Source organism: Microcebus murinus, chromosome X (genome assembly GCF_040939455.1).
Source record: "Microcebus murinus isolate Inina chromosome X, M.murinus_Inina_mat1.0, whole genome shotgun sequence".
In the NCBI taxonomy this organism is placed as follows: Eukaryota; Metazoa; Chordata; class Mammalia; order Primates; family Cheirogaleidae; genus Microcebus; species Microcebus murinus.
In genome coordinates, this window is record NC_134136.1 from 84,398,014 (window position 1) to 84,423,562 (window position 25,549).

Consider the following 25,549-nt stretch of genomic DNA (forward strand, 5'->3'; position numbering starts at 1 on the left):
TCTTCTTCTTCTTCTTCTTTTGGTAATATACTGCTTGCTCCTTTAGAGCATTATTTAACTTCAAAACCAAATCTATTTTCTCTAATTGTGAATGAAACCAGTGGGTTACTATAGTTACAAAGTAAAGAGTGTTATTGAAAAGAAGAAAAAGGAAGACTAATGAAATCTTAAATGACACATTCAAAGACATGGGGAAATTGCCCAAACAGGGAACTGGGACTTATCAAGCCGCCAATCACAGTAATTACCCTGCAAACATATCAGTATCTGGGGCAGAAAGTCTTTTCAGATTTTCTTACGCCAGTTCGACAATGCCTCAACATCTGGATCCTGACAGCAAGGAGGATCCCCCTGTGGACACCTGCTCTCCACGAGGACAGACGCACCAGGACACCCTCCGGCAGGGTAACCAGTGCACGTTCTGAGCCTTGCCTCGCGGGAGAACTTGGTGCAGCGTCCGCAGAGAATGCCTGGTGCGTGTGCATTACATGTCTCATTGCAATGCCATGTTTCCCTCAGTGTTGGAAAGTGACTGCAGACTGATCTGTCAATGACCTTACAGTGTCATTGACATTTAAAGGAAAGTGCCATCCCCCACACAGGGTCCAAGGCATAGGTAGTGGATACGAAATACTTCACGCAACTGTAATATTGTAACATCTGTTTTTGCTAGGGGTGCATCAATAAGGAATTTGTTAAAATACAGTGTATTATACAAATATTCATATAAAATGATAAACCGAAGGGGTAAGGTAAAAAATCTTGGGCCAAACTTAAAATTTAGCTAGTGAATAAATGGAGGAAACCATGATTTGAGAATCCGTCCACTTCATGTCACTTATTAAAACAACATAAAATTAACTATGTGTTTGTTAGAGTAGGAAAAAGTATGTACCCCAAGGGCCATTATTACTCTAGATGGGGTCTGTGCAGAACTTCTAAGAAAAGAGGCCGTAGTTGGCATTTATGTGCTGAAAATAGTGTATTTTGAGCTTTTGAGAGCCATAAAATTGATTTAAAGAATGGTTTCGAAGGGTGAGAAGAGAAATGCATGACAATTAAAGACAGGCAATTAAATTGGTTTGTCTCTAACTGCCTCTTAGTAATTAAAAGTTCATGCTTGGCAAAACCCCATGAAAACAGATTTAAGGTTTAAGACAGTGTGAGTGCATGAATGCAAACCCACCCCCAAGTCCTCAAAGTGATGGCTCCAGGAGCAGAAGACCTGGGATAAGTAGAACATGGTTTAAAAATGGTAAGTGAATGATTACTCCAGATTTAATTCTTATTTGCTACTTGGTTTATTCAGTGCTTCCTCTTTTAGTAGTATTTTATATGGTTAAGTTTCTAGAGTAGACATATCCTGTATATATAACTTATCTAGTTAAGTTCCTAGAGTTGATATATCCAGTAGATATATCCAGTATATAGCAAAACACTCAGAGAGGCATGACCTTGTGGCAGCTGAGGAAAAGAGAAGAAGGGAAGGAGAAAAAGAGAGAAAGAGAGAGAGGCAGAGAGAAGGGGGAGAGAGAGACAGAGGGAGAGAGGAAGGGAGAGACAGAGAGAGGGAGGAAGGGGGAAGGGAGAGAGAAGAGTAGAGAGAGAGATGGAGGAAGGGAGAGAGACACAAGGGAGAGACAAGAGACAGAAGCTACGAATGAATGATAGCTTGGGTTTTGGAAGAGGAAAGCATCAAAACAGCCTGATAATCTCCTTAGCTGGGATGTGGGGTTTAGGGGCGGACAATGGGGAAGGGGAGGCCTCTACAGATAGATAAGAAACTCATAGCCGGTTTCAAAATCTCCCAGGCTTCCTGATGCCCACCCACTACTGCACCAGGAGCTGGTGTACACACCTTTCACCTTGACGCTGCCTGTTTCTCAAATCCTTCCTCTCCCACGGTGGCCGAGTCAGCCTGAGAGCCTGGTTCCCACAGTTCTAGAGCTGCGGGGTTGTGGCTAACTCATGGAAACACTCGTGCTTCATGTCAAAATCGTGTCACTGCCTTCTCCACAGCACCTGAACGGTGAGCATTTCCCACATTCCATGGGCTACCCCAAAAGCTGACCCTCCTGCATGACTGCTCTCTGAAAATGACTCCTTACCACCTGAGTATATACCTCTTCATCATTGCCTGATTCTAACAGAATGCTTCTTATTTCCTTGTGCTAAGTCATAGTTCAAATATTAAAAATAAACACAGATATCACAAAGAGTAATAATGAAATTGACAGAGTCCTCATAGATTCTTAAAAAAGGATTTAATTAGAAAACAGTCTGAAACCAGTTTTGCATCATAGACTTTTAAGCATCTTATTCAAACCAATTTTCTTTAAGTAAAAACTTAACAGCGTCATCAAAACCACATTGATACAGGGATTCCATTTTCCTCTTGCTCGGCGGGAAGAGGGCTTGGTTGAGCCGCACCAGGTTTGCCAGGGACAGCTAGAATAGAAAGACGGGAATCTAAGCAATATGATATTACAGTGCAGGAAAGTATATGCTATTTTCATAATTGCATGTTTTATTTTAAATCATAGATACGATTAGCAGTAATAAAAAAATGAGTATGAAAAATTTAAACTTAAGAAGTTAACTCTACCCCTAGAGTAGAGGAGGGTTTCTCGGCCTTGGCACTACTGACATTTTAGGCCAGCTGCTTCCTCGTTGTGGGGCTGGCCTGTGCATTGCGACATGCTTAACGACATCCCTGGCCTCTACCCACCAGATGCCAGTAGCACCCCTGAGACGTGACAACCCAAAATGTCTGGGTACAATATCGCCCCATGTTGAGAACTATTAGACTAGATTATGGGAATCAATATTTTTATGTCAATTTTTCATTTGGGACGCTATGTCTTTCTCCAGTCTATATTTCATTACCTCTGTCTTTGCAAACAAATAAATGATTTAATTTAAAATTCTCCGATACCCTACCAAGTTTGTTAATGTAAAAAAGAAGTGAAGAGAAAGAAAATAGCACACAAATTTATTGTTCAGCAGCAGCAAAAGGACTTACTACTGACGACAGCCCATGGGAAGCCAGGTCCCCATGTGTGATACATGCTGCAAAGCGTGGAAAACACACTGTGAGATGTAACTCACACATGAAGCTATCAATGAGCTCCTAGTGCTTGGGGAATGTGCTGAATTCCGTGGGAATTTTTGGTGGATTAGGACTCCTTACAAATCACTGAACACAATCACTCACCATTATGTCCTGTTTGGCGATATTAACATACAGATCCAGCTGCCCTTTGTCCTGTGGGGAGATGTCCAACCGTCCACTGAAGGGGGAGATGGTCACCGTGCGACCGACAGGCAGGATGGGAAGGCTGTTAGTGAGGCCGCCGTCCGCCCACTTCTGTGGGAGAAACACGCAGCATCGGCACGAGTCAACCACACATCCATCCCACACCAGGAGACGGAGTGGGGCTTTCTTTCCTTCTAAGAAGATCCAAGCCTGGGCTATGCTCTTAAATTACTATTTCCAAGGACTAATTCGATTGGGGATCTGTTTTGGGAGCAAAACAAATCTGTGTGCACATACCACTTACCAATATAGGAACAACTGTAGACAGAATCAGGAAATCTCTCCAAATGTTGAAAAGCTTTAATAGATTATTTTACAAAAGTTGTGGCTAAACCCTTACTGACTGCAGTGCATGTCTAAGAAGCCATGTGTAATTAGCTTGGGGATTATTATTTAACCAAAGGTCGAGTTTACTGTTGACATTGAACAAAAACACCCACCACCGGAGGAGGCTCCATTTTTATTATAAGAATTGGAAATTGGCATTTTGCGTGGCAAACTTAAAAATAAACAGAATAATCAGAAATCCTTCTAATTCCAAAGTGGCTCCCGTGCAGAGGAAGCAGGGGGGTATGTTTTAATGGGGAGTAATGCATAGAAACAAACATTATACAAAACGGATGTGGTGCTTTCCAACCCTCCCCCACAGGGCAGTGAGGGAAGGAGCGGAGCAGAGAAGCCCTCCACTCCCACAGGAGAGAAGGAAACAGGGTCTGGGGTAACGAGGAGGAATGGAGAGAAGCTCAAGGCCTGTGCAGCTTCAGTGGTGCCCCCTGTCCCCCTCCCCGGGGCCCCTCCCCTCTAGGGAACCACATGCTGAGAAATGGCAGCAGAGAACCACAAAGAGGATCCCTTCTGCTATCTAGTCCAAGGCCAGCGAGTCTCAGCGCATATAGGAGCCTATGTGTTCTCCAGACCAGCTGCAGCAAGACATACACACAGGTGCAGAAATAAAGTCCAAATTCTCCATGTAAAATATCCTCCACAGAGTGCTAAGTTTCTCTAAGAGGGGGTGTATGAAGGATTAGGAAAGAGTGGGAGACCCTGTGGCTGGCAGTGTTTTGGGGAAGGGATGGGATGAAAAATAGATAGTATCCAAAAATAAAAGTCTGGTAATGGTTGAGGATCCCTCACATAGAAATCTTTAGTGGAGAAATCTGTAAACCAAGTTTCACTTGAACATGCAAAATGCAACCTAGACAAACAAAGCTTTGCTATTCAACATGAAGGTGGAGTGAGGAAGGAGAAATAGGTCAGTATAAAAAGCCTTTGACTCAGTTAAAACAATTAATTCATTTATTTTTGAGGTGTCTCCCTTTTTTATGTCCTGCTTTCTTGGTTTTGCTTCTAAAGATTGTGACAAAATGATTGGAATCACATTATTTACAAAGGCCGTGGGCAGCCACCAACTCCTCCAAAGGGAATAAAAGTAAATAAATAAAAAACTAAAATGGGTTGAAAATTTATTTCGAGGGAACTGCATTTTGGTGGAGGAGAAAGTAGGTTGGATTAAAATAAAACTGACCTGGAAAATATGTATGTTGTCATTATTTTTAAAATAATATGACATGCATTATTACATAATTATGTGTATTATGTGGACCCATTCATATGTGTAGTACATGTACATGTGTGTATATATATATATACACATATATACATAAAATATAGCAGGTTATATAAATGCAATCTGAAAGGGAGGTTTACAAAAAGAAGGGCCCAAAATATCTGATTCTGCCCCAGAGCTTGCTTTTTTTTTTTTTTTTTTTCTGACTGCTTTAGGTATAAATATCAAATTCTGGAATAGGATAATACCCAGAGGGGGAAAAAAAACTGGACACCTTCCAGAATTATTTCATGTTCTCGGCAGAACCTGTCGCCAATGACGTAAAAATTCATACAAGTTTCATCAAGGAAAATTAAAGATATGTCATATAACTTTAAGTAAGAGCTCATCTGACTTATTCAACTTAATGAAAAGAAGGGCAATCTGGCTCATTAAATTGGAAAGTATTATAATTTACTACGGGGTTAATGATTGCTCTTTCAGGGAATCAGAAATCCTTTCTCCCAATTCTGTTTGCTCTTGTTGGCTTGCTCTGATTGGATAAATGGCTAGGGAACATGCATAGCTTATCAAGTGACTTGATTAAATTTGCAGTGAGTGAACTCCTCCAAAACCCACGATGCTGTAGCACCCTCAGCTCAGATATTCTGAATGTGCTACATCTTACTCCCGATTTATGCTCTCGTGAGCTGTGTCGCTCAGAACAGCCGCACATTCATTCAGGCATGCTGATTCTAGCAAAATTTCTGCAAAAAACAATCACAGCAACAAATGTTCCTCAACCTCCAAATTAAGCGTGGAAACATTTTATATCTTATGTTCTACAGATAGTTTAAAATCTTGCACGTTAAATCTTTCTGTCCCTGAATTCTCTGGCTGCTTATTGCAAGTTGTTTTTACATCCTCACCTCATAGGCAGCATTTTATTCAGTGGTAGCTAATGCTGTAAGCTTTCTACAATTTCAAAACAGTCCTAAGGAAAAAACAGCTGCTGATCCATGCCATTGGAGATTTGCCCTGTGCCTGTTAGTTCCCTTCACATAACACCACCTCCTCAAGGGAAGCAGGAGGTCAAGTGCATAAAAACTCCAGGGCAAATGTGTTTCAGAGTCAAACAGGCTGCTGACCCTACAGCGCAGCCGCTGAATCTCAAGGCTTGTCCTGCTATCCTTTCTCCAATTGCTGCCCATCTTCTAAGCACACTCGACATTGAAGTCAATGCCCAAGTCCAAGGAGATACAAATAAACAACAGAAAAGAAAATCTCATGCCCAATTGCGGGGCAGGCGTCTATTGTGGTTGTCCTCTGAAGGTCGCAGCCCTGAAAGCCAGAATTCCTGGAACCACTTCTAAAGGGACAAGGGCACCTGCCACACCAGTACAGGCAGGATGACTCACCTGTCAGTACTTTGTTAAATTCTGCTTTGTGCACTCATATACTAAGGGTATCTATTAAGAGTATGCTTTATGAAGTTAAGCAACTGTGATTACATAATTTAAGTGGAAAACCTAAAAAAAAAATGAGGAGTAATCTCTGCTGAAAGAACCCATTTATTTAGTCATTCAGCAAGTATTCCATGAGCATCCAAGCCTGTGCCCAGCTGCGTGTTAGATACCTTGATGCAGGGCTTGATTTTCTTAGGGTGCATTTTGCTCAAAAAACAAAAATAAAAATTACATTGTTGAAAGAATGAGTAAGATGTTGATATCTATAATTATTATAAATACCATGGCACAGGGCCTAAAGGTTTATAAAATGATTTCTCATGTATCATCTAATTTGATCTTTATAAGAACACTATAAAGTGGGAAGGTCATACTATTAATAGTATATTCAGTTGCCTCATTTTACAGAAGATGAAATCGGGGTTTGCAGGGTTCCTTGTTGTAGGTCTGGGGTTGGTAAACCATGGACCGCCATCTGCTTCTATAAATAAAGTTTTATTGGCACACAACCAGAGACTTTTGTTGATGTGTTGCCTACGGCTGCTTTCCTTCCCTCTACAACAGCAGAGTCGAGGAGGTGTGTGGTGCTGTACTTTCAGGACCACATGCTCAAAGTACTTACTGATGAGATCAGAAAAGACATGTTTCCTTGATCCCATTAGCCAAGGGGTTTGTAAAAATCAGTTCTTTTGTTGTGAGGCCATCAATGCCTTGAGCACAGACCTGTGCTGGGCCCTCTTAGTGAGTGAATGAATGCATGATATGTAAAACGCTTTGTATGTGCTCATTTGCGAATAAATATATATTAATACGTATACATATATATAAAACAAATGTCATTTATTCATCCATGAATATGTGTCTGATCTCTGGAATATGCTAAATAGGTATATTTGATTATAAAATACATATGTGTTACATGGATATTGTATTTGTTTATAAAATGTACATATCTGACATGTTTTAGATATGTACTTTATTTGATTATAAAATACATATCCCTGGTACATGCTAAATGGATATTGTATTTTATTTAAAATGTATAGCTCTGGTATATGTTAAATAGATACTGTATTTGATTATAAAATATATATCTCTGGTTCTCTAGTATATGTTAAATAGATACTATATTAGATTATAAAATGCATATCTCTGGTATATGTTAAATAGACACTGTATTTGATTATAAAATGCATATCTCTGATTCTTTGGTATATGTTAAATAGATACTGTATTTGATTATAAAATGCATATCTGATATGTGTTAAATAGATTCTATATTTGATTACAAAATATTAATATACATCTCTAGTATGTGTTAAACAGTTACTGCATTTGATTATAAAATGTTTATCTCTGGTATATGTTAAATACTCTTTTTGATTATAAAATACATATCTCTTGTGTGTTTTAAAAAGATACTGTATTTGATTAAAAAATGCCTGTCTCCAGCATGTGTTCAACAGATACTCTATTTGATTATCAAATGCATATGTCTGGTATGTGTTACACAGACACCATTTTGACTATCGAATGCCTATGTTGGACCCACGTCCACACAGTAGAGGAGCCACCGAGGGTGGAGTGGCAAATGCTGGGAACAAACAACACGTGGACTGCGGAGGGGGTGTGCTAAGAGGCTGCCGGGCAGCGCTGAGAGCTGACTTTAGCTGATGCCCATGTCTAAATTTCCCTAACAGAGCCACATCCTGCCTTAGGTGCCCGCTCTAAGTGGGGAGAGCTCTCCTCGAGGGAAATGCGTGTTAGCCCTCGGCAGTGAAGAGATCTGGTGCGTGGGGCCTGGGAGGAGGCTGGGTCGTCCCCTGGGGAGGCCAGGGGCCCGGCGGAAGGAAGCACTGTCTCGGGTAGGGCAGGGATGCAGGCCCTGAGCCTTTCCCTCCCTGATTTGCAGTTCTGCTTCTAGCAGTTTATAGAAGGACTTTACTAGGTGGAAAAAAATCTTTCACTGTTTTTCTTTAAAAAAAAAAAATATTTTTTAAAGACAAAAATAAGGGCATTTCTAGTGAATTATTCCCATTCATGAAATCTTGAGGATAAGGTACCACCCTTGCCTGTATTTGATTTTTCTTCATTTTAAATAGAAACAAACCCAGTTATGAGAAAAAAAAATAAATAAACTGATTTGGAGCCACCAGACTAAGTATAAAATTGGATCTTTCAAAAGAAACATACGAATATGGGGATTAGCGTAATCCCTCAGTGACAACCACCTTACCTGACCTTTGTATTCCACTGCCTTCAGGCCCGCATAGATGGGCACGAAACTGCTAGCTAAGAGGACCTAGGGAGAGACAGCTCGTAAGTACAGACATTAATATTCAGATAATAAATATGATCTATTATTTGCTGTAAACATTTTATTAAATGAATAAGTTCCACCTATTTCAAGTATACCACTGCACATAGTTACATAAGAGATAACATTTTTAATATCTGAAAAGACTCTAAAGAGATAGGCAAAAATCCACACTTGTTGATTTAATCAACCTCACACACATAAAAATCAGCATTTTAATTGTAGACAACCAAGTCATTGCAAAATTAAATATAAGGTAAGTCTAAATTCCTGAGTACATGCAGGTTGCAAATAAATTATTTGTAATGTTCTATCATAAACGGTAAAAATCTTATTTCCCAGAGGAACAAATCCCTCTGGTTATGACAAGGGTGGTTAATCCACCAGCTCAGAGATATTCTAATTTATGTCACTAGGATGTGCTAAGGGAACAGCACATTTTATGTTCTAGTGACGTGGTCATGATAGATAGTGGAACCTTGGCAAGTTAAGACACCAATTATACTTTATCTTCCATTTAAAAAGTCGAAAAAGATTGTCAGTTAGGATATTACCATTCCTAACAACAGAAGAAGCTGGGCTCTGGTGGCTCTCCTGAAATGTAAATGTTTTATTTCACAGTGGTTCCTAAATCACTAGCTGAAAACATACTGCCTTAGATACTGAATATTTTTTAAGCTATAATCTTTCAACTGATAAGTGAAAGACTCTATATGGCTGTTTGTTGCCAAAGATTTCAAGAGATTTTTTTTTTTCAACATACATTATTCAGAAATGGATTATGGCCCAAATGCTGATTTGTAAATCATCTGTTTAGAATTATTTGGAACTCAGAAGGCATTTTGCCCTCCAAAACAATATTATAAAGGTATGATTTCTAGGTCAACTCTCGAAATCCTGTTTATTCTGAATTGAACTAAATGACGGCCCCATCAACAAACAGTGCAGCACGATTTCTACAGGAAAATCCTGAGTTGTGACCCAACCCAGCTGGAAGTGCTTCTTGCCATGTTGACGCCTGAACTATGTACACGGAACTTGGCATAACATCTTTTAGATGGTGGCTCTTCCCTGAACACATCTCCCGTTCCTATTACCAAAAAAACTCACTGAGGGAAAGGGCTCTGGGTCTCTCTGCTGGTACAGCCAGCCCTTCACTGGGCTAAGACTCTCAACAAACGAGCGCTGTGTCCCTCCCCCCTGTCTGTGGTGGGAATGAAGACATCCAAGACTCTTCCTGCACTCCCACTAGTGGATTACCCATGATGGCCGCATGCTGCGGTGGCATGCTGGATGAAAGGGGACAGGTCCTAACTGAGGCAGCTCCTACAGCATTAGGCTCCTGACAGGTGGCCAAAGCAGCTTTGGGGTCTCAGATTTTAGCAGTGGCAGATTCAAGGGTGACAGCACCACACGAGGACAGGAAAGAAGATAGGAAATAGCCATGTGTTAAAGGGTTCTGTTGTACCAGGCTGGTCCTAGGTGCCAGAGCCAGCTCCATAATTTCTGGGCCCTGTGCAAAATACAAATGCAGGGCCCCTTGTTCAGAAAGTATTAAGAATTTCAAGATGCTGACAGTAGAGCATTAAACCAACCATAATGCCCTTTCGCTAGTGGGGCCCTGTGCAAGTGCAACATGGCACACCCTTGAAGTAGACCCTGCTGCACACCCTCGACCAGAATGTCCAATTTAATTCTCTTACAACTGCTTCTCAAAAAGATGGAGCTGCTTGCTCAAGTGTGTCTCCACTAGTAAGTGGCTCAGACTGCACCTGGACCCACGTTCATCTTAATATGAAATATATGGGCACGTGTATTTTTACCAAGGCCAACACACACAAGTCAGATTTCTTACATTTGGTCCTTTTCCCGCCTTTTGGCCAATTTTATGCACATCTATCCCAATTACTTGTTTATCGAAATATTAAAAGCACGCTAATTGCAGCACTGTTTCCCAGAGGAAAGCAGCCACTTTTATTTTTTTATGTATTTATTTATTTATCGCAAGGTACAATAACAACCTCACATACGATTTGTCAACCTTCTACAAAGAGTCAATGCACACGCCTGCACCAAAGCATTCACCGCTGAACCTCAGCTTGGAACATGCCGCAAAATGCAAGAGCACGACGTGGCATCAACCATGCTCACTCCACAAAGAGGCAGAGCAGCAGTAAGTGGCTGGCACCTTAGGTGATTTGTTGAAGATCACTTAACAAATTGATAGCAGAGAGGGGACAGAAAGCAAGCATCTTCAGTCCCAACCCGCTCAGCGCACTGGGAACAATGACATCATAAGCAGTTGGGCCGTTTTCAGAGAAAGGTTGTTTACAGTTAAGGTAATTGCATTTACCCTAACCAGATCTGACCCTCTCATCAACTGGCTACTCCTTTAAAAAAATAATCACAGACCCTAGGTATGTTTTGCAAGCACGATGTAGCTATTTAATGAAGTTATTCAGCAAATGCACCATTGCACCATAGCAATAACTGGAACAATTTGTGGACAGTGCACATATTGTAAAATTACAGTACTTAGAGGTCTTTAAAGGACCAAAGGCACTCTATAAATATAGCGATTTATTTGATTATGCTACAGAAACATATGTAGCCTGCAAAAAAATCACCACCCTTAGAACTAGAATGATGTTTTTTTCCTTCTCCCCCTGTGTCAAAGTATAATGCAGAGTTCACAAGTTAATGCTTGGAACTGTTTTGAAGTATAGAGATGAAAAATGCTATCCAATTACTTTCCTACAGATAATAACAGTAAAAATCCTCTTGAACGATATGAAAAGTGCAGCGAGCTGGAAAATACCTGTCACTCCTCCAAATCAATGTATTTGTTCTTGTCTTAGCTTATTCTCCCTTCATAGAGACTGATGATTTGTGTATCAAACTAAGTTTAGCGGGAAAATTAGCTTTAGATAGTTAAGAACTAAGCGGCTTTTCTTATTCGTAGTCAGCTTACCACCATTTTATTGCAGGCAAATAGGATTTTCTAAGAAAGGAGATAAGGATTGACATTCTGAGGTCACTTAATGAAATATTACGTCTAAACATGTGCTTTTCGTGCATCTGAAAAGTGTTCCCCGTGACACTTACTTCACCAACAATCTCAACACAGTTATAGCAGTGGCTCTCAGCTGGTGGTGATTTTACACCCAGGGACACTTTGCAATCTACTGGACAGAGGCCAGAGATGCTGCTAAACTTCCTGAAAAGCACAGAACAGCCCTCACAACAAAGATTTAATGGGGCCCAAATGTTGGTAGTGCAGTGGCCATGGTTGAGAATGCTGATGTAGACAGCAGGCACCGACTTCTCACGTCCCATCACTTGATACAGTGCTTCAAACATTATACATATGCAAATACATTGATCTGACTTTTGTTTTATTTTTACTAAATCCACAGTGATAACAGTGAAAATGAGTGACTTCCTGTAACCACAGTATAAAACATTGCCTAGTGTAATATTCAATACACATTCTCACTGGCTGTCTTCATTTTGCACTTTATAGAAAAGAGGTGTTTAGAAAATTATGTGGCCTAACTTCCTTAGAGAGTAAATTCTCAACAGGTTTCATCTATGCCTAAAGTTTACTGTGGACTTTAATGAGAATCTAACTGGTTATACAGAACTTACTGGCATGGTTGAAATTCAAAGAGAGATTCAAATTCTATTCCCCAGTTTTGCCAAGATAATGATCCATCTTAAATGCAGTCTCTATTTCACCTTCTCAAGGCTAAGTGTGATAAGAGCTTGCTGCAAGAGCATGCTCTTTGTGTGCAAGAACATTCAGGACATTGTAGCAATGGAGACAGTGTAGTTCCTCCCAAGAGAGCCAGAGATACCATTGTGTGTGAAAGTCTTCCCGGGAATCTGTATCAAAAAGCATTTACACGTGTCAAAAGACTGTTTCAGAACACACACGTGCATCTGCTTTAAACATGAAGATTCAATGATTTGTACCAATTCAGGGCAGTAGTGGAACTCCATGGCACCATGGCATTGTTAACTAAAAAGTCATTTCTCCCTAGCCTTGGAAGTAGCATATGACTTTCTGTTAAAGAAAGGACTTACTTCCCTAGTTCTGCTTTGCTGATGGCTAGTATTAAAATGTATTTGGATTTCCTGGTTGCATATATGCTTCTAAAGAAAAACAGCCCAGAATAAAATCTGCAACTTAAAACGAATGAGTTGGTATGTGCACTGTACGCACCTGGACATTCAGAGGATGATGAGTAGAGAGGCTCACCAGGCGAGGGAGCACCACGGAACCACACGAAAGAAGGGAGGGTGTACAGAGATAGACGACAGGAGACTGGAGGCCCCGAAGGGCACCGCGTACACCTGCTAAGTACGTACGTGAGGGGCAGATGTTCACACATACTTCATCTGACCTTCAGAAGAGGCTGAGAGTGGCCAAGGAGCCCACAAGTCCACCAATGGCAAGTGTCAGCCAGGTGTGCAAGGCCACTCCGTGATTCTTTCCCACTCCCAAACCATTACTGTATTTGCAAAACTGATCTCAGCTCAGTGTTGATCCTCTGAAGACAAGTGGCCCCCCAGTGTAAAGGATCAGTGGATTCGATCCTCTGGAGGAACATTTTTTCTAGGCATGGCACCCAAAACAAGTCTTGGATTGATGGGAAATAAAGACAAGATATTTGGAGGAGGGACTCTCATGGCTCTGGTTGAACTCTGTAAAGGGATCTCCCTTCTCAGGCCACTTCAAAGCTATGTGATAGCGTATGTCACATGTGCCTTGGTGTAGTCGCTGTTGGTAAGGAGGGGAATGTTTGGCACCAGTAAATTCCAGACAAAAGAATGCCCGAAGGCCACGCATCTGTCTTGTAATAGCGCATAAAGTGGGAAAGACTGAGTTAAATTATCATGGACATAAGAGTCCGAATTCTATGGAAACCCAATCCCAAACAAAAGGAATCTTTGGACCACATAATTAGTTAGCAGGGGTTCTCAGATAATAATCAACTAACATTTCAGCTATCAAATGAAAGAAAAAAATTTCATTTCACTAAAAGTGAAGTTAATTAACACAATTTAAGTAAGGGTCATCATGCAAAATCATTTTTTAAGAAAAGGCCTATAGTGAAGAGCTAGCCATATAATCAAATGCCCAAAGGTGGCAAAAACTCAGGAGCAATCCATTTCCTGAAATATTATAGATATAGGTTAGCACATTGTTCCATGAAGAACAAAGATGATAAATAAAGAATTAGGTAATAAAATTGGTAAGAAAGTGTAAGTGCTACTCGGCCCGAAGAAAAGAAAGCTGTGATTAACATGGCTTTAAAATTTCAAGACAGATTTGTACAGGGGTGCTGAGCAGCAGTGTGTGTGGGTTATTACCTTATTTGTTCATTATTTATGAAATATTGGCTTTAATCAACATGCATAGGGCTTTACCATTTATAACACACTTTCTCATGCTTTATTTTATTTATGCTCCACTATAACACTAGTTACTGCGTTAATGACTCCATTTCACAGATGAGAAAATGGAGGCTCAAAAATAATTAGTCTAAGAGGACAATATAGGGAAATGATAAACCTAGACATGATCACCAGGAAACATATAAAACAAAGAATCATCCCAGAGAGCGTTACAAAAGACCTCCTCAAAAGTACAGACACACACACACACACACACACACACACACACACACACACTCTTACTTTAAGCTACAGGCTTCCAGTTGGATTTCGGGTATACAGGCACTGTGTCCGTAATAAAGGGCAGCAGTCAGCTGGTGAATTATGGAAAGCCTGGCGTTAAAAAATAACTCAAGTAGTAAGTATCAGAATAAATGAGTTAATGATAAAAACGGATAGAAAACACAACATGGAACAAGACTTCATGGAGGTGAAAATCACCAGTATTTAGTACTCTCCCATATTCCTTTACCTTGAGTGTTAATCAATCTCACCCCCACCCCCACCTACAGAAGTTCCAGATCGTGGAAAGCGGACTCAACACTGCATGTTCAGAGACAGGCATGAAAAGCCCTGGGAGCCCTCGTGTTCTAAGTCACTGGGCTGCTTCAACTCCTGGCTTTGGGGACCCCACCTAGGGGAGTGACACTGACTTCAGGTGACTTCCTGCCCCACCCACCACCCCAACTAATAAGGTCAGAACAACATCTGCACATGGCAGCACCTCAGGCAACATTCTTGGTCTCTCATTCCTAGTCTTCACCCATCCTGACTCTTTCCCACTAAATCCTTCATGAGTTTTCCATGCATAGATTTCATACAGTTTGGTAGTCACCATCTGCTTCCAAGGAACTATATTCATCCTTCCTTCTTTTTAGTTCTGAGAAAGGTTAAAGCATCCTGCTAAACATTCCGACTGTTTCTTGTGTAACCTAGAATAAGTGTTAGTTATTCAATATTCTCCTTACAAGGTATTACGCATTTGTGTCAACTGTTCCTCTTCCGTTCAATGAACTCAAGTAATTATACCAATTCTCTGAGTAGTTATTATCCAAAACAAAGGAAATGGAAAAACGCCATGTTTACAATTGCTGTTACAACAAATTACTTCACATTTAACAGCTTAAAACAAGACAAATTTATCACCGTACAGTCTGAAGGTCAGAAGTGTGGTACGGGTCTCACCAGGGCAAAATCAAGCTGTTGGCACGGCTGCCTTTCTTTCTGGAGGAGAATCTGTTTCCTTTCTCATCCAGGTATTAGAAGGATTCAGTTCCATATGGCTGCAGGGCTGAAGTCCCCTCTCCTTGCTGCCTGTCAGTGGGGAGCTACTTTCCTAGAAGCCTCTGTGTTCTCTAGGAATGGGGGTTCCTACATCTCAGAACCAGCAATGATGCATAAGTCCAGGAAAGGTCTCCATTTTTAAGGATTCTCGTGCTTAGTTTGGGTCCACCTGGATAATCCCAAATCATCTCTCCACTTCAATATCTTTAACTTAATCACACCCACAAAATCCCTTTTGCCATGTAAGGTTACATCTTGACAAGCCCCGGGGATGAGGGTATGGGCATCTCTGAGGGCCATGCGTCTGTCTTCCTCACTCCCACATAAAAGGGATAGAGAGGATAACCATTTATTTTATCCCTTGTGGGGTGTAGACAGAGCAGGATGCTAGAGATGTGGACCAAGGCCCGAGCTGGTCCCCAATAAGCTATGTTATTTTGCCCAGGTCATTGAGTAGGGAGATCTCAGCTTCTCTGTTCTTTTGTTTTAAAGCAGGCCATTGTGACAGCTGCCACCTTGGTTCCCATGCATTTGTTTCACACACTGGTGGAGCGCCCCACCTTGGCTGGCTGTGTGTCAGGTGCTGGGCTGCACCAGAGGCAAACAAAGGAATCCCTGACTCTTGGAGTTCACATTCTAGTGAAGGAAGATAGACCACAAAAGCTAAATGAAAAAGCAGTAAAATGGGTAGTACGCTGAACAGTGACATGTAAATCAGGATGGGCTATGGGAAGATCTAGGGCTCAGAGTTCTGCCATTGTAGATAGAGCAGCCAGGGACAGGCTCCGTGGAAGGGGCGCACTGAGGGAGGAAGTCCCCTCTTGTTTTATTTATACTTTTTTCTTTGTTTTTTTTTTTTGTTCAGTCTCCATAGAGACTGTCAAAAATTGCCAATGCCGATTATATTTCAAGTCGTTATGGCGGGATATTGGGAAAAGTTTTCAATTAGCAATAATCACACCTCAGATAAACCTCACTGGCTATGATACTGCCACTGTGCAAAGCTGAGCCCCTCTTGTTTTATGACACAAGTGTTTTAGGTAAACCAGAAGAGATATGCCCCCATCCCCCCTGCAAGCCTGATCTGTCTGAACTGGACATTGACAACTTGTGACCATTCAGGGATGGGTTGACCAGCTCTCCCCTTTATATTGTCAAGTTTCCATAATATCATAATAAGATTATAGAAATATACCTTTTTCTAAGGTAGAAAGACTATTAATTTATAAGTGAGAGACTGGCATAAAAGGTACATTGAGTAAAAATATTCTAATCTATTAAGTGGCAAAGTAATTTTACTAGTCAATTCAACATTTCATTAAGTGCTTCAAATCACAGCACCTGAATGTAGTAAAAAGCAATGCATTTATCATCTAATTCAGGTGGAACTTTTACCACTCATTCTCAACCCATTACCTGCTGCTGGATCAAAACATACATTCTCCATATTACCTGAAGCTTGCTGTGATTTGCACAAAAAATAAAGAAAAGATTTCCCAGATTTTCTAAGAAAAGAGCACCCTTTCCAATGTACAAATATTGAATACATTACCTTAACAAGTGTATTGTTATTTGGAAATCAATCAGGTGAAGGATTTCTCAGAGATAATGAATTCTCCACCAAACAACTTTCAAATGTGCTTGGATAGAAAGGCATAGAAACAAAATGGAAGGAACAAAACGGAACATCACACTGAGAAGTTCAGAGACCTGGGTCCTAGAACTGGTTCCCACTGGCATGCAGAATAACCTTGGGTATGTGCGTACGCTCATCACATAAAATATTCCCACCCATTTCTTTTTTGTTAAAGACATAAAAGTGCCATAATAACACCAGCCCTACCCGCTTTACAGGACTGTTGAAGGATTAAGAATACATGTAAAAAGTCTTACATAAATGGCAAAGTATTAGCTACCTACATTTAAGGAACTATTGTTGCTACTAAACTGCATCAGTGACTTGCTTCACCTAAAAAATGTTAAGGGTCTGAATGTCAGTAGGAAAACACTGAACAAGTCCAGGTGGCCTCTGGGTCACAGTCTGGAGGTGACCTTGGGAGGGATCCTGGTGGATGCATTCATCAGACACATAATGCATCGAACATCTACCATCTACCAGGCGGTCGCGATGTGAGACAGAGGATCTAAAGAAGGTGCTAATGCTCATTATTTGCATGAAGCATTTAAATCAACACTTGCATATTTCCTCAGACAGAAGCACAGCTTTGTTACCTTAATGAGGTCTTCTCTGGAGGAAAAATTTGAAACTAAGTAATTTTCTCTGGTTTTAGTGTTGGTGATGGATACGTGCAGTCGGTTCTGGGCCAGCTCGTGAGCGTTGGAAGGAAGAATCGACTCCACTCCGCTTCTGAAGAAGAAAAAGTGATCCACATTATTCACCTTTAATTATTGAACGCCCTGTAAATATTTTAGGAGAGAGAATGCTGAGCTTGCCACAGTTTGTACAGAGTCTCGTCAACACTCTGTCTTCATGTACTTGGGGGCGAAATGTACTATATATATATATATATATATATACACACACACATACCTCAATCGGGCCATGAAGTCATAACCGGGTGTTACTGCCCCGAAAGACTGCCTTCTAATTTCTTCGGCAAACTTGTAGGCAAATTGGTTACATTCCTGAAAAAGAATATCAGTAAGTGACCCTATGTATTGTCAGAAAAACTTCACTACAGTTCCAAAAGTCTGTGCCAATCACACAATGCATTGGATTCTATATCCCCAACCCCAGACTGCGTGAGTCACGCTCTGTCACAGGTGTACAAATCCCCAAGCTGGCCCGGGTCTCACCCACCATTCTTAGGCCCTCAGCAAGTTACATGTTCTCACAATCCTAATTCTGTTTTCTTTTTAAACCTCCTTAAATGGCCTTTGCCTACATCTGAAAAAAATCCTTGAAGGCTTGATTTGAATTCTGATTTAGCACATTCTTCAGTGAATTTCCTCAACACAATTAACCTCCTCTCCCACCCCAATTCTGTGGCCTCAGAAGCAGTTTGATGCCAATACTCTAACAGAACTGATTACCAATGGCAACGCCAATGACAGAAACAGGAGTTGTGATGTCTGTGGTTGGCAAGTACTGAATCAGAGTCTTTGGAGATTAGTGTTGGCCACTGGTATTTTACAGAACTCCCCAAGGGGTTGCTCCTGTGCACCTACACAGGCTACCTCTGTCAGTTCATCTTCAAAAAACTCTGCAAGGCAGGTATAACCACCCCATTTGGCAGATAAGAAAACTGAGGCTTGGAGAGATTAAATGTCTGTCCCAATAACCCATCAAAAATAAGTGTCAGAATTTGAACCCAGGTCTAGTCTTTTATTAATTAATTCATTAATTCAACAACTGGTGAATTAATTAATTCATTAATTAAACCAGGTGATGGGCACTGGACTAACCACTGAGATTTGGGGCAGAAACATCCAGAGGACCTGTGCTCATGAGACTCAAGGGAGTGAAAGATCCAGGGTACCTGTGCTTGTTGAGACTCAGGAGCGCCTCCAAGAGTGGCTCACAGAGCACTACGAGCACACCTGTGAGGGTGTGGTAGTCAGAATCCAGGCCTCTCCTTTCCCCCAAAGATGTTCACATTTTAGTCCCTGCAACCTGTGACTACGAGAACTTCCATGGCAAAAGGGACTTTGCAGATGCAGTTCGGTTCAGGATCTTGAGATGGGGAGGGGATCCTGGATTACGCAGGTCCAGTGTCATTACAAGGGTTCTTATAAGGGAAGGGGGAGGGTCAGAGTTAGAGAGATTTGAAGACTGTTTTCATGGCTCTAAAGACAAAGGAAATGGCCAGGAGCCAAGGCATGTGGGCAGCCTCTAGAAACTGGAAAGGCGAGGACAAAATTCTCCCCCCAACCTCTGGAGGGAGTGAGGGTAGCCCTGCTGACATTTTGATTTTAGCCCAATGAGACCCTTTCAGACTTATGACCTCCGGAACTGTAAGATAAAAACTGCCTGTTGTTGGAAGCCACTAACTTGGTAATTTGTCACAGCAGCAACAGGAAATGAATACAGTGGGTGTGAGCTTCCAACCTCAGGGTTTGCCAAAGGTTTCTTCTGCAATTTAACATCTGTGCTGGGACCTTAAATATGAGGAGGACTTGGATAGGGGATGGAGGTGTAAGAGGATGATAGTAGAAACAGCAGCAAGAACAACTCAGAGAGGGGCACAGAGCTGAATGTGTCATCCATCCTGGCAAGCCACCAGTAGGCCTTGTGAGGCAGATGTGCTGAGAAACCCCAGACCATGCGATGCTAAGACCATAGGTGGGGTGGGGAATGAGAGAATCAGATTTGCATTTGGATAATGTCGTGATTAAGTGCTGCTGGGGGACACAGGCCCCTCTCTCAGGAAGCTGCTGGAGCTTTTAGGTGAGAAATGAGGGTGGTCCCCCAATCATGTGCTTTTTCCTATGCTGGACTGTCTACCTGGCTTATTTCCTTGCATTAATTTTAGTTACCCACACACACATATCCCTGACCAGACAGTAAACTCATCAAGGAATGAACAGATTCACTTTTGAGTACCCCACCATGCCTTCCTTGCAAATTGTGAGAGCTGAGGAAAGGCCTGCAGCATTGAGCTCTTCCATACCCGTGTCTAAATTTGCCTACCACCTAAAATATGCCCAGCATCAGGTGTTCCTCTTAATTATACATGCATCAGCTCAGAACAAGATTAATTACGCACATATTTGTCACAACAGTGGAAAGCTCGAGGAACTTACACCATCAGTGAGAACTGAGCTAACAGGAATTTGAGTAGGTAGAAAAATTTGCTAAAAAAACCCCTCAAAGCAATCCTACAAATGGATTATTTCAAATGCTCAAAAGCAAAGAAATAAAATAACCTTAAGTCAAAAGGTGATTTTGGGCCGGGCGTGGTGGCTCACGCCTATAATCCTAGCACTCTGGGAGGCCGAGGTGGCCGGATTGCTCGAGGTCAGGAGTTTGAGACCAGCCTGAGCAAGAGCGAGACTCCATCTCTACTATAAATAGAAAGAAATTAATTGGCCAACTAATATATATAGAAAAAACTAGCCGGGCATGGTGGCGCATGCCTGTAGTCCCAGCTACTTGGGAGGCTGAGGCAGGAGGATCCCTTGAGCCCAGGAGTCTGAGGTTGCTGTGAGCGAGGCTGACGCCACGGCACTCACTCTAGCCTGGGCAACAAAGCGAGACTCTGTCTCAAAAAACAAACAAACAAACAAAAAAGGTGATTTTGGCTGAAAAAGGAAAAATGAGGATGCCCTAAGTAAACAAAAAGAACCATTTTCTACTCTCCCTTGGGAGGACCCGATACTTAACCTTTTCATCACACTGACACGATCAGACAACACAACCGAGTCTCTAATTTAGTGGAAAAAATAACAGGTGACTTGAAAATATGATGATATCAGGTAACAAATTTAGGTGAATTATTCAGTGACTTAATATCACAGAATTTCAGTTAAGTAAGTGGCTGTATTATTGCAGTATTTCTAAATCATGTTAGTTCTAAATTGCACAAGACATTTCTACATTTGCTGAGAGCTGGAAACTAAGTCTATCCAACTCCAAAGCTCAGGATTTGCCCCAACTAAAGGCTGCACTAAAGAGGTGGAAGTACCCTCTTAGAAGCCTGCTGCTTTAGAAAGGAAACAGAATTCTGAGAAGGAGCTACACTGCAACTCACAGCATATGATTCTGCTAGTTTGGTGGGAGTTTTCACACCTTATTTATACTTTTCCTGATTTAAGGTTCTCATCCTGTGTAATCTCTACAGTTTTTAATGATTTCTCTAGGTCTCTGTAAATCAACCATGTAAAGATAGGAAGTAAAGATAAGAAGCTTTCTGAATAATTGGCCTCAATTCCAGCTTCTCTTTGATAAGGAGCTCACAATAGAGTTGAGAAAGAGATTTGGATGTTTAAAACTTTGTAGTTTTGAAATTTTAAATGGGACTGAAATTTATTCTTGGGCATGAATGTGTTAAATTATTATTTTATTATTGCTCAAAGCTGCTAGAGATATAAGTAATTAACAAATATATTATTTCCCATATAAAGAAACCAGCTCTCACAGTCAGTGAATGATTGATCACCATCCAGATAGCAGAAAACAGATTTTCAAAACATAGATTGCATTGAATAAAATACATAATGAAGGCTTATTTGTACTACTTCTGGATAAACTGCTTAGAACTCAGAGCTTCCTTTTACTGTGAGAATTAAAAACAAATTAAATTCCCATACAATTCCACTTAATAGAAATTGTGTGCCCACATTTTAAATTATATGTCTATTTGTAAACAGCAGTGAACAGAGAGTAGTTGGCCGCATGTTCAAGGCCTTGAAAACAGGCTACGGACTTTTTTCATGATCACAGAAAGAAGAAATATCCTTTGCTTTAAAGAAACAGTGCTGGAATCTTAAGCAGAAATAAAAACTCAAGAGTGAAATAAGGCATTTTATTTTATTTCACTGAAATCTGAAATAATCTTTTCCAAAGCCAAAGCACAGATCCCCAGTTGATTAAATTTTAAAAGTCTTAACCTTTTCTGTTTTTCAGACAAAGGATTATTTCTCTGCAGGGTTGATTTAGTAAAGTTAACACTCATTTTTGCTACTTGGCCTTAATTTCTTGATGAGAAATGCAGCCTATTTACTACTTAATTACCTCTATTTTCTCGGGTGCTGTTAGGAGGACAGAAGCAACCAAGGATCCGGCAGAAGCCCCTGCAAAGGCCTTGACATCCTTCATAAGCCTTTTGCCATGTCTGCAAAGTGCTGCTGCTGCCCCCAAGTGGTAAACGCCCAGAAACCCACACGCTGCAAACGACAAGTTGATGTGCTTCATTCTAGCTGCGGAATAAACAATACAAAAAACAAAAATGCTGTAAGTTGGTATAGTTTATTCCACATACTGTGTAGTCTTATGCTGATCATTGTTCCAAGGTTTTCTTCAAATGTATCATTCTGTGTTAAGCACAGTTGTTTAAATCAACTTTAGTTAAACACAGGTATCTTTCAAAACAAACTTTTTTCCCTTTTCACCTTGACCCAGTAGTTTTACAAAATATTTAAATTAAACATTCTACATTTGTTCAGTACATAGATTATGCAATTTACTGTTTAATTACTTGGCAAAAGACAGTAATGTATAAATTTCAATCGGGAAGGACTTTTTTCTTGACCTTTTGAAACTTTTTTGCAGAAGCGGGGGGGGGGCACTACTATTGTGGAAAGAGAAAATTACAACTATTAGAGACTCTATCAAATCCCAAATGAACAATTCATTTGCTCTTTTTAAAAGCACCATTAAATTTCAAATATAGGTCCCTGCTCCTCTCCCCCATTTCTTTTGCACATCCATATTTTTTGGTAACACTAATTACTAAGTAACACTATTGAGTAACACTAATTACTCAATAATGCAATAAAGCAATTATTCAACAAGGCTATACATCTCATTGCCAAGTATTTCAAGACAAACAGAGGTCGTGAGTGGTAAAGGCAATTGAAGACTCCATGAAATGCCAGGCACACCACTTTATACTGGCAACACATCTAAATACAAAACTGTATGTTTTCCAATGTCTCAGCTGGCACGATTTGCTCAGGTGATAAGGCTGCCCACTCGGAGGTCCTGAGGGTTTCCGAGGGAACCTAAAGGCCCCATTTAGGGGCCCTGAGACCAGGCACATGGCCCCGACCTAGAATTCAGGGACCGGAGGCCTTTGTTCCTGATGCAGCGGCTGGGCGCTGTGCGGGGAGGCGGCTCAGCCGCGCCGGTGTTCACTAGGAGACAGTCCTGGCCACCGCTCCCGGCGAGCCCAGGTTTTGACGGGGCAGGGAAGGGATTGGGTGCTTAGTTGCCAGGTGGCCACGCCCAGCCCGCGCAGGGCCTGTACCCTCCGGCAGCTCTGGGGGCGGCGAGGCCCGGTCTGCCGCCGCATCAGACCCGCGACAGCACACCTGGACCCGCCAGCCTCTCGCTTGGCCGCAGAGCTCCGTCATTACCAGCGCAGGCCTGAAGCACTTCCGTGTTGAACGGTCCCCTTAACCAGGAGGCGGGGCCGGACTATCACTCAACGCGGCTCCGCCTATCAGGGCTGGGCTTACAATCGCTGTGAGCCTGCCCAGGAAGGTCCAGCGGAAGGGGTTGGTGCCAACTCCCCGCGCGGGTTTGTGACGTCACGGCGCCGACGCCTGCCAGCCTGCATCAGCCCCACCTGCTTTAATTAAATTGCTGGAGTCAACATGGCGGCGTCCGCTGGGACAGTAGGCCGCTTACCGGAGTATTCACGAGCGCGGGCAAGACTTTCTCGTCTAGAGTCATGCTATTTATTAATCTCCGTGTACCTTTTAGCGCGACCTGCTGTCCTGGCCCTCACTTCAAAGCCTGCTGACCTTTAATGACCCTCATCTACAGTGCTCCGGAAGTGCCCGCCCCTCTTCGGGTCTGTCTCCCGGAAGCGGTTCCTTTCCCTCGCCGCGCTCGCGCCCGCGCCCGCCTGGGCGGTCCAATTACCCTGAAGGGCGGAGTCTAGGGGCTAGGCGGGGTCACCCCTCACCAGTACCCCCTCTCTACCCGCGGCCGGTTTTCAAAGCTTTTCTTTGTTTTTTTTTTTTTTTTTTTCCTAAGTGCTATTGGAGCGGTTGGACTATGACTTCCGGCAACGTTCACATCCTCAGTTGGCTAGGCTGTGTGACCTTGGGCGTGCTGCATAACCTCTGTCAGCTTTCCGGGTGGCTCCTCTGCAGAATAAGATGATAGAATACGAGTTGATGGAAAATTGGAAATCTCCTGCCACATGGGGGTCCCCAAGCAGATAGTGGTTGCGTTCTCTGGCAACAAGGCTCGGTCAGACTAAAGAAGCAGCTCTGATGGTGGCCCAGGTGCCTGACATCCCCACCCAGATTTAAAGGGCCGTCAATTCTTTCTTTCCCCAAACAATGTCTTCCCTGTCTAAGCCCAATAAGTCAGCCTGGAGGAATGTCGAGCTTCTTGATTGAATGTTCTCCAGGTCTCCTTGTTTAAGGACAGAGATTTACTCTCACAGAAGCTACAAAAAAGAGTCTGGGAGATGCGAGATTGCCTCTATCTTAAGCAAAACAGGGAGGAGGAGTGGAGGTCTCCAAATTGGCTCTGTCTTGGGCTTTTTCTTTCTTCCCCTTTTTGAGGTCTCACCTCTGGTCCAGTACATCTTCTGAGTCCTTAATGGGATGACTAAGGAAAAGATTTTGCTTTTAATAAACATAAATAATCTTCCAAGACATCTGATCCTGAAGATCCCCTAATGCATGAACAGAGCATAACTATTAATACATTACTCAGAATTCTTTCCTTTCATCAGACTTTAGTTGAAGGGAAGGCAAAGCCTACGTCGGGGAAGTACAGAAGGGCACTCTTCAGTCCTTCAGCCTTCTGTCGTCCTGCAACTCTTTGTGGCTTAGTGTGATTCTTCCCAGAGCAGCACCCTCCAGGAAGCTTATGAGAAAGGAAGAATCCCAGTCCCCATCTCAGATCTCCTGCATCAGAATCTGCATTTCAATAGAATCTGCAGGGATTGCTGTGGACCTTAAAGTGTGGAGCACCAGTCTAACTCCTGTGGTGGTGTTATGGTCTGAATGTTTGCATACCTCCAACATTCACATGTGGAAATCCTAACCCCCCAGTGATGGTCTTAGGAGATGGGGCCTTTGGGAAGTAATTAAGTCATGGAGGAGCCTCATGAATGGGATTAGCGCTTTTAGAAAAGAGCCCCCCAGAAAGCCCTCTTTCCACCATGTAAGGAAACAGTTACAAAGAGAAGATGGCAATCTGCAACCTGGAAGAGGGCCCTCACCAGAATCTGACCCTGCTGGCACCCTAATCTCAGGCTCCCATCTTCCAGAACTGTGAGAAGTAAATTTCTATTTTTTATAAACCACCTAGTCTATGGCACCTTGTTGCCGCAGCCTGAATGGACAAAGACAGGTGGTCTGGTTTAAAGTGATGTGGTGGCATCAGAAGTTTAAGGAGAGACTAGAACCACAGAACCAGAATCTGGGGTCATATGATGAGAGCAAGTATTTCCTCTGCATTTGGACACTGTCACCAGGTTGATTTAGAAGACAGATAGAAAAACGATAAAAACTTA

General features: G+C 42.0%; 1 protein-coding gene and 1 non-coding gene across 6 annotated transcripts; both read right to left on the reverse strand.

Moving 5' to 3' along the window:
* Nucleotides 1-2,245: 2,245 nt before the first annotated feature.
* PNPLA4 (patatin like domain 4, phospholipase and triacylglycerol lipase) lies at nt 2,246-23,849 on the reverse strand. Of its 5 annotated transcripts, none has more exons than XM_012782465.3 (7): nt 23,769-23,849; nt 22,084-22,268; nt 17,941-18,035; nt 17,622-17,757; nt 8,565-8,630; nt 3,215-3,367; nt 2,246-2,448 (listed from the first exon to the last, which is right to left on the reverse strand). In XM_012782465.3, the coding sequence occupies exons 2-7, from the start codon at nt 22,261-22,263 to the stop codon at nt 2,317-2,319; spliced, it is 762 nt and encodes a 253-aa protein (XP_012637919.1). In that variant the 5' UTR covers nt 22,264-22,268; nt 23,769-23,849; the 3' UTR covers nt 2,246-2,316. The 5 variants fall into 5 exon arrangements, with proteins under 5 accessions (XP_012637919.1, XP_012637918.1, XP_012637917.1 ...); XM_012782464.3 differs by having other exon boundaries at nt 23,701-23,776; XM_012782463.3 differs by lacking the exon at nt 23,769-23,849 and adding an exon at nt 23,382-23,472.
* Nucleotides 16,255-16,395, reverse strand: LOC142866002 (U4 spliceosomal RNA). The gene has a single exon (XR_012916075.1). It is a non-coding gene; the product is annotated as a U4 spliceosomal RNA (small nuclear RNA).
* Nucleotides 23,850-25,549: the final 1,700 nt, after the last annotated feature.

Excerpts from the sequence above, each read along its gene's own strand:
- PNPLA4 (XM_012782462.3), bottom strand. The coding sequence starts at position 23,423 with ATGACGGAGCTCTGCGGCCAAGCGAGAGGCTGGCGGGTCCAGGTGTGC. Across the intron at positions 22,269-23,317 it reads GCCCCCAGAGCTGCCGGAGG|CTAGAATGAAGCACATCAAC; the intron begins GTACAGGCCCTG and ends TTTATTCCGCAG. Across the intron at positions 2,449-3,214 it reads TCGCCAAACAGGACATAATG|CTGTCCCTGGCAAACCTGGT; the intron begins GTGAGTGATTGT and ends TTTCTATTCTAG.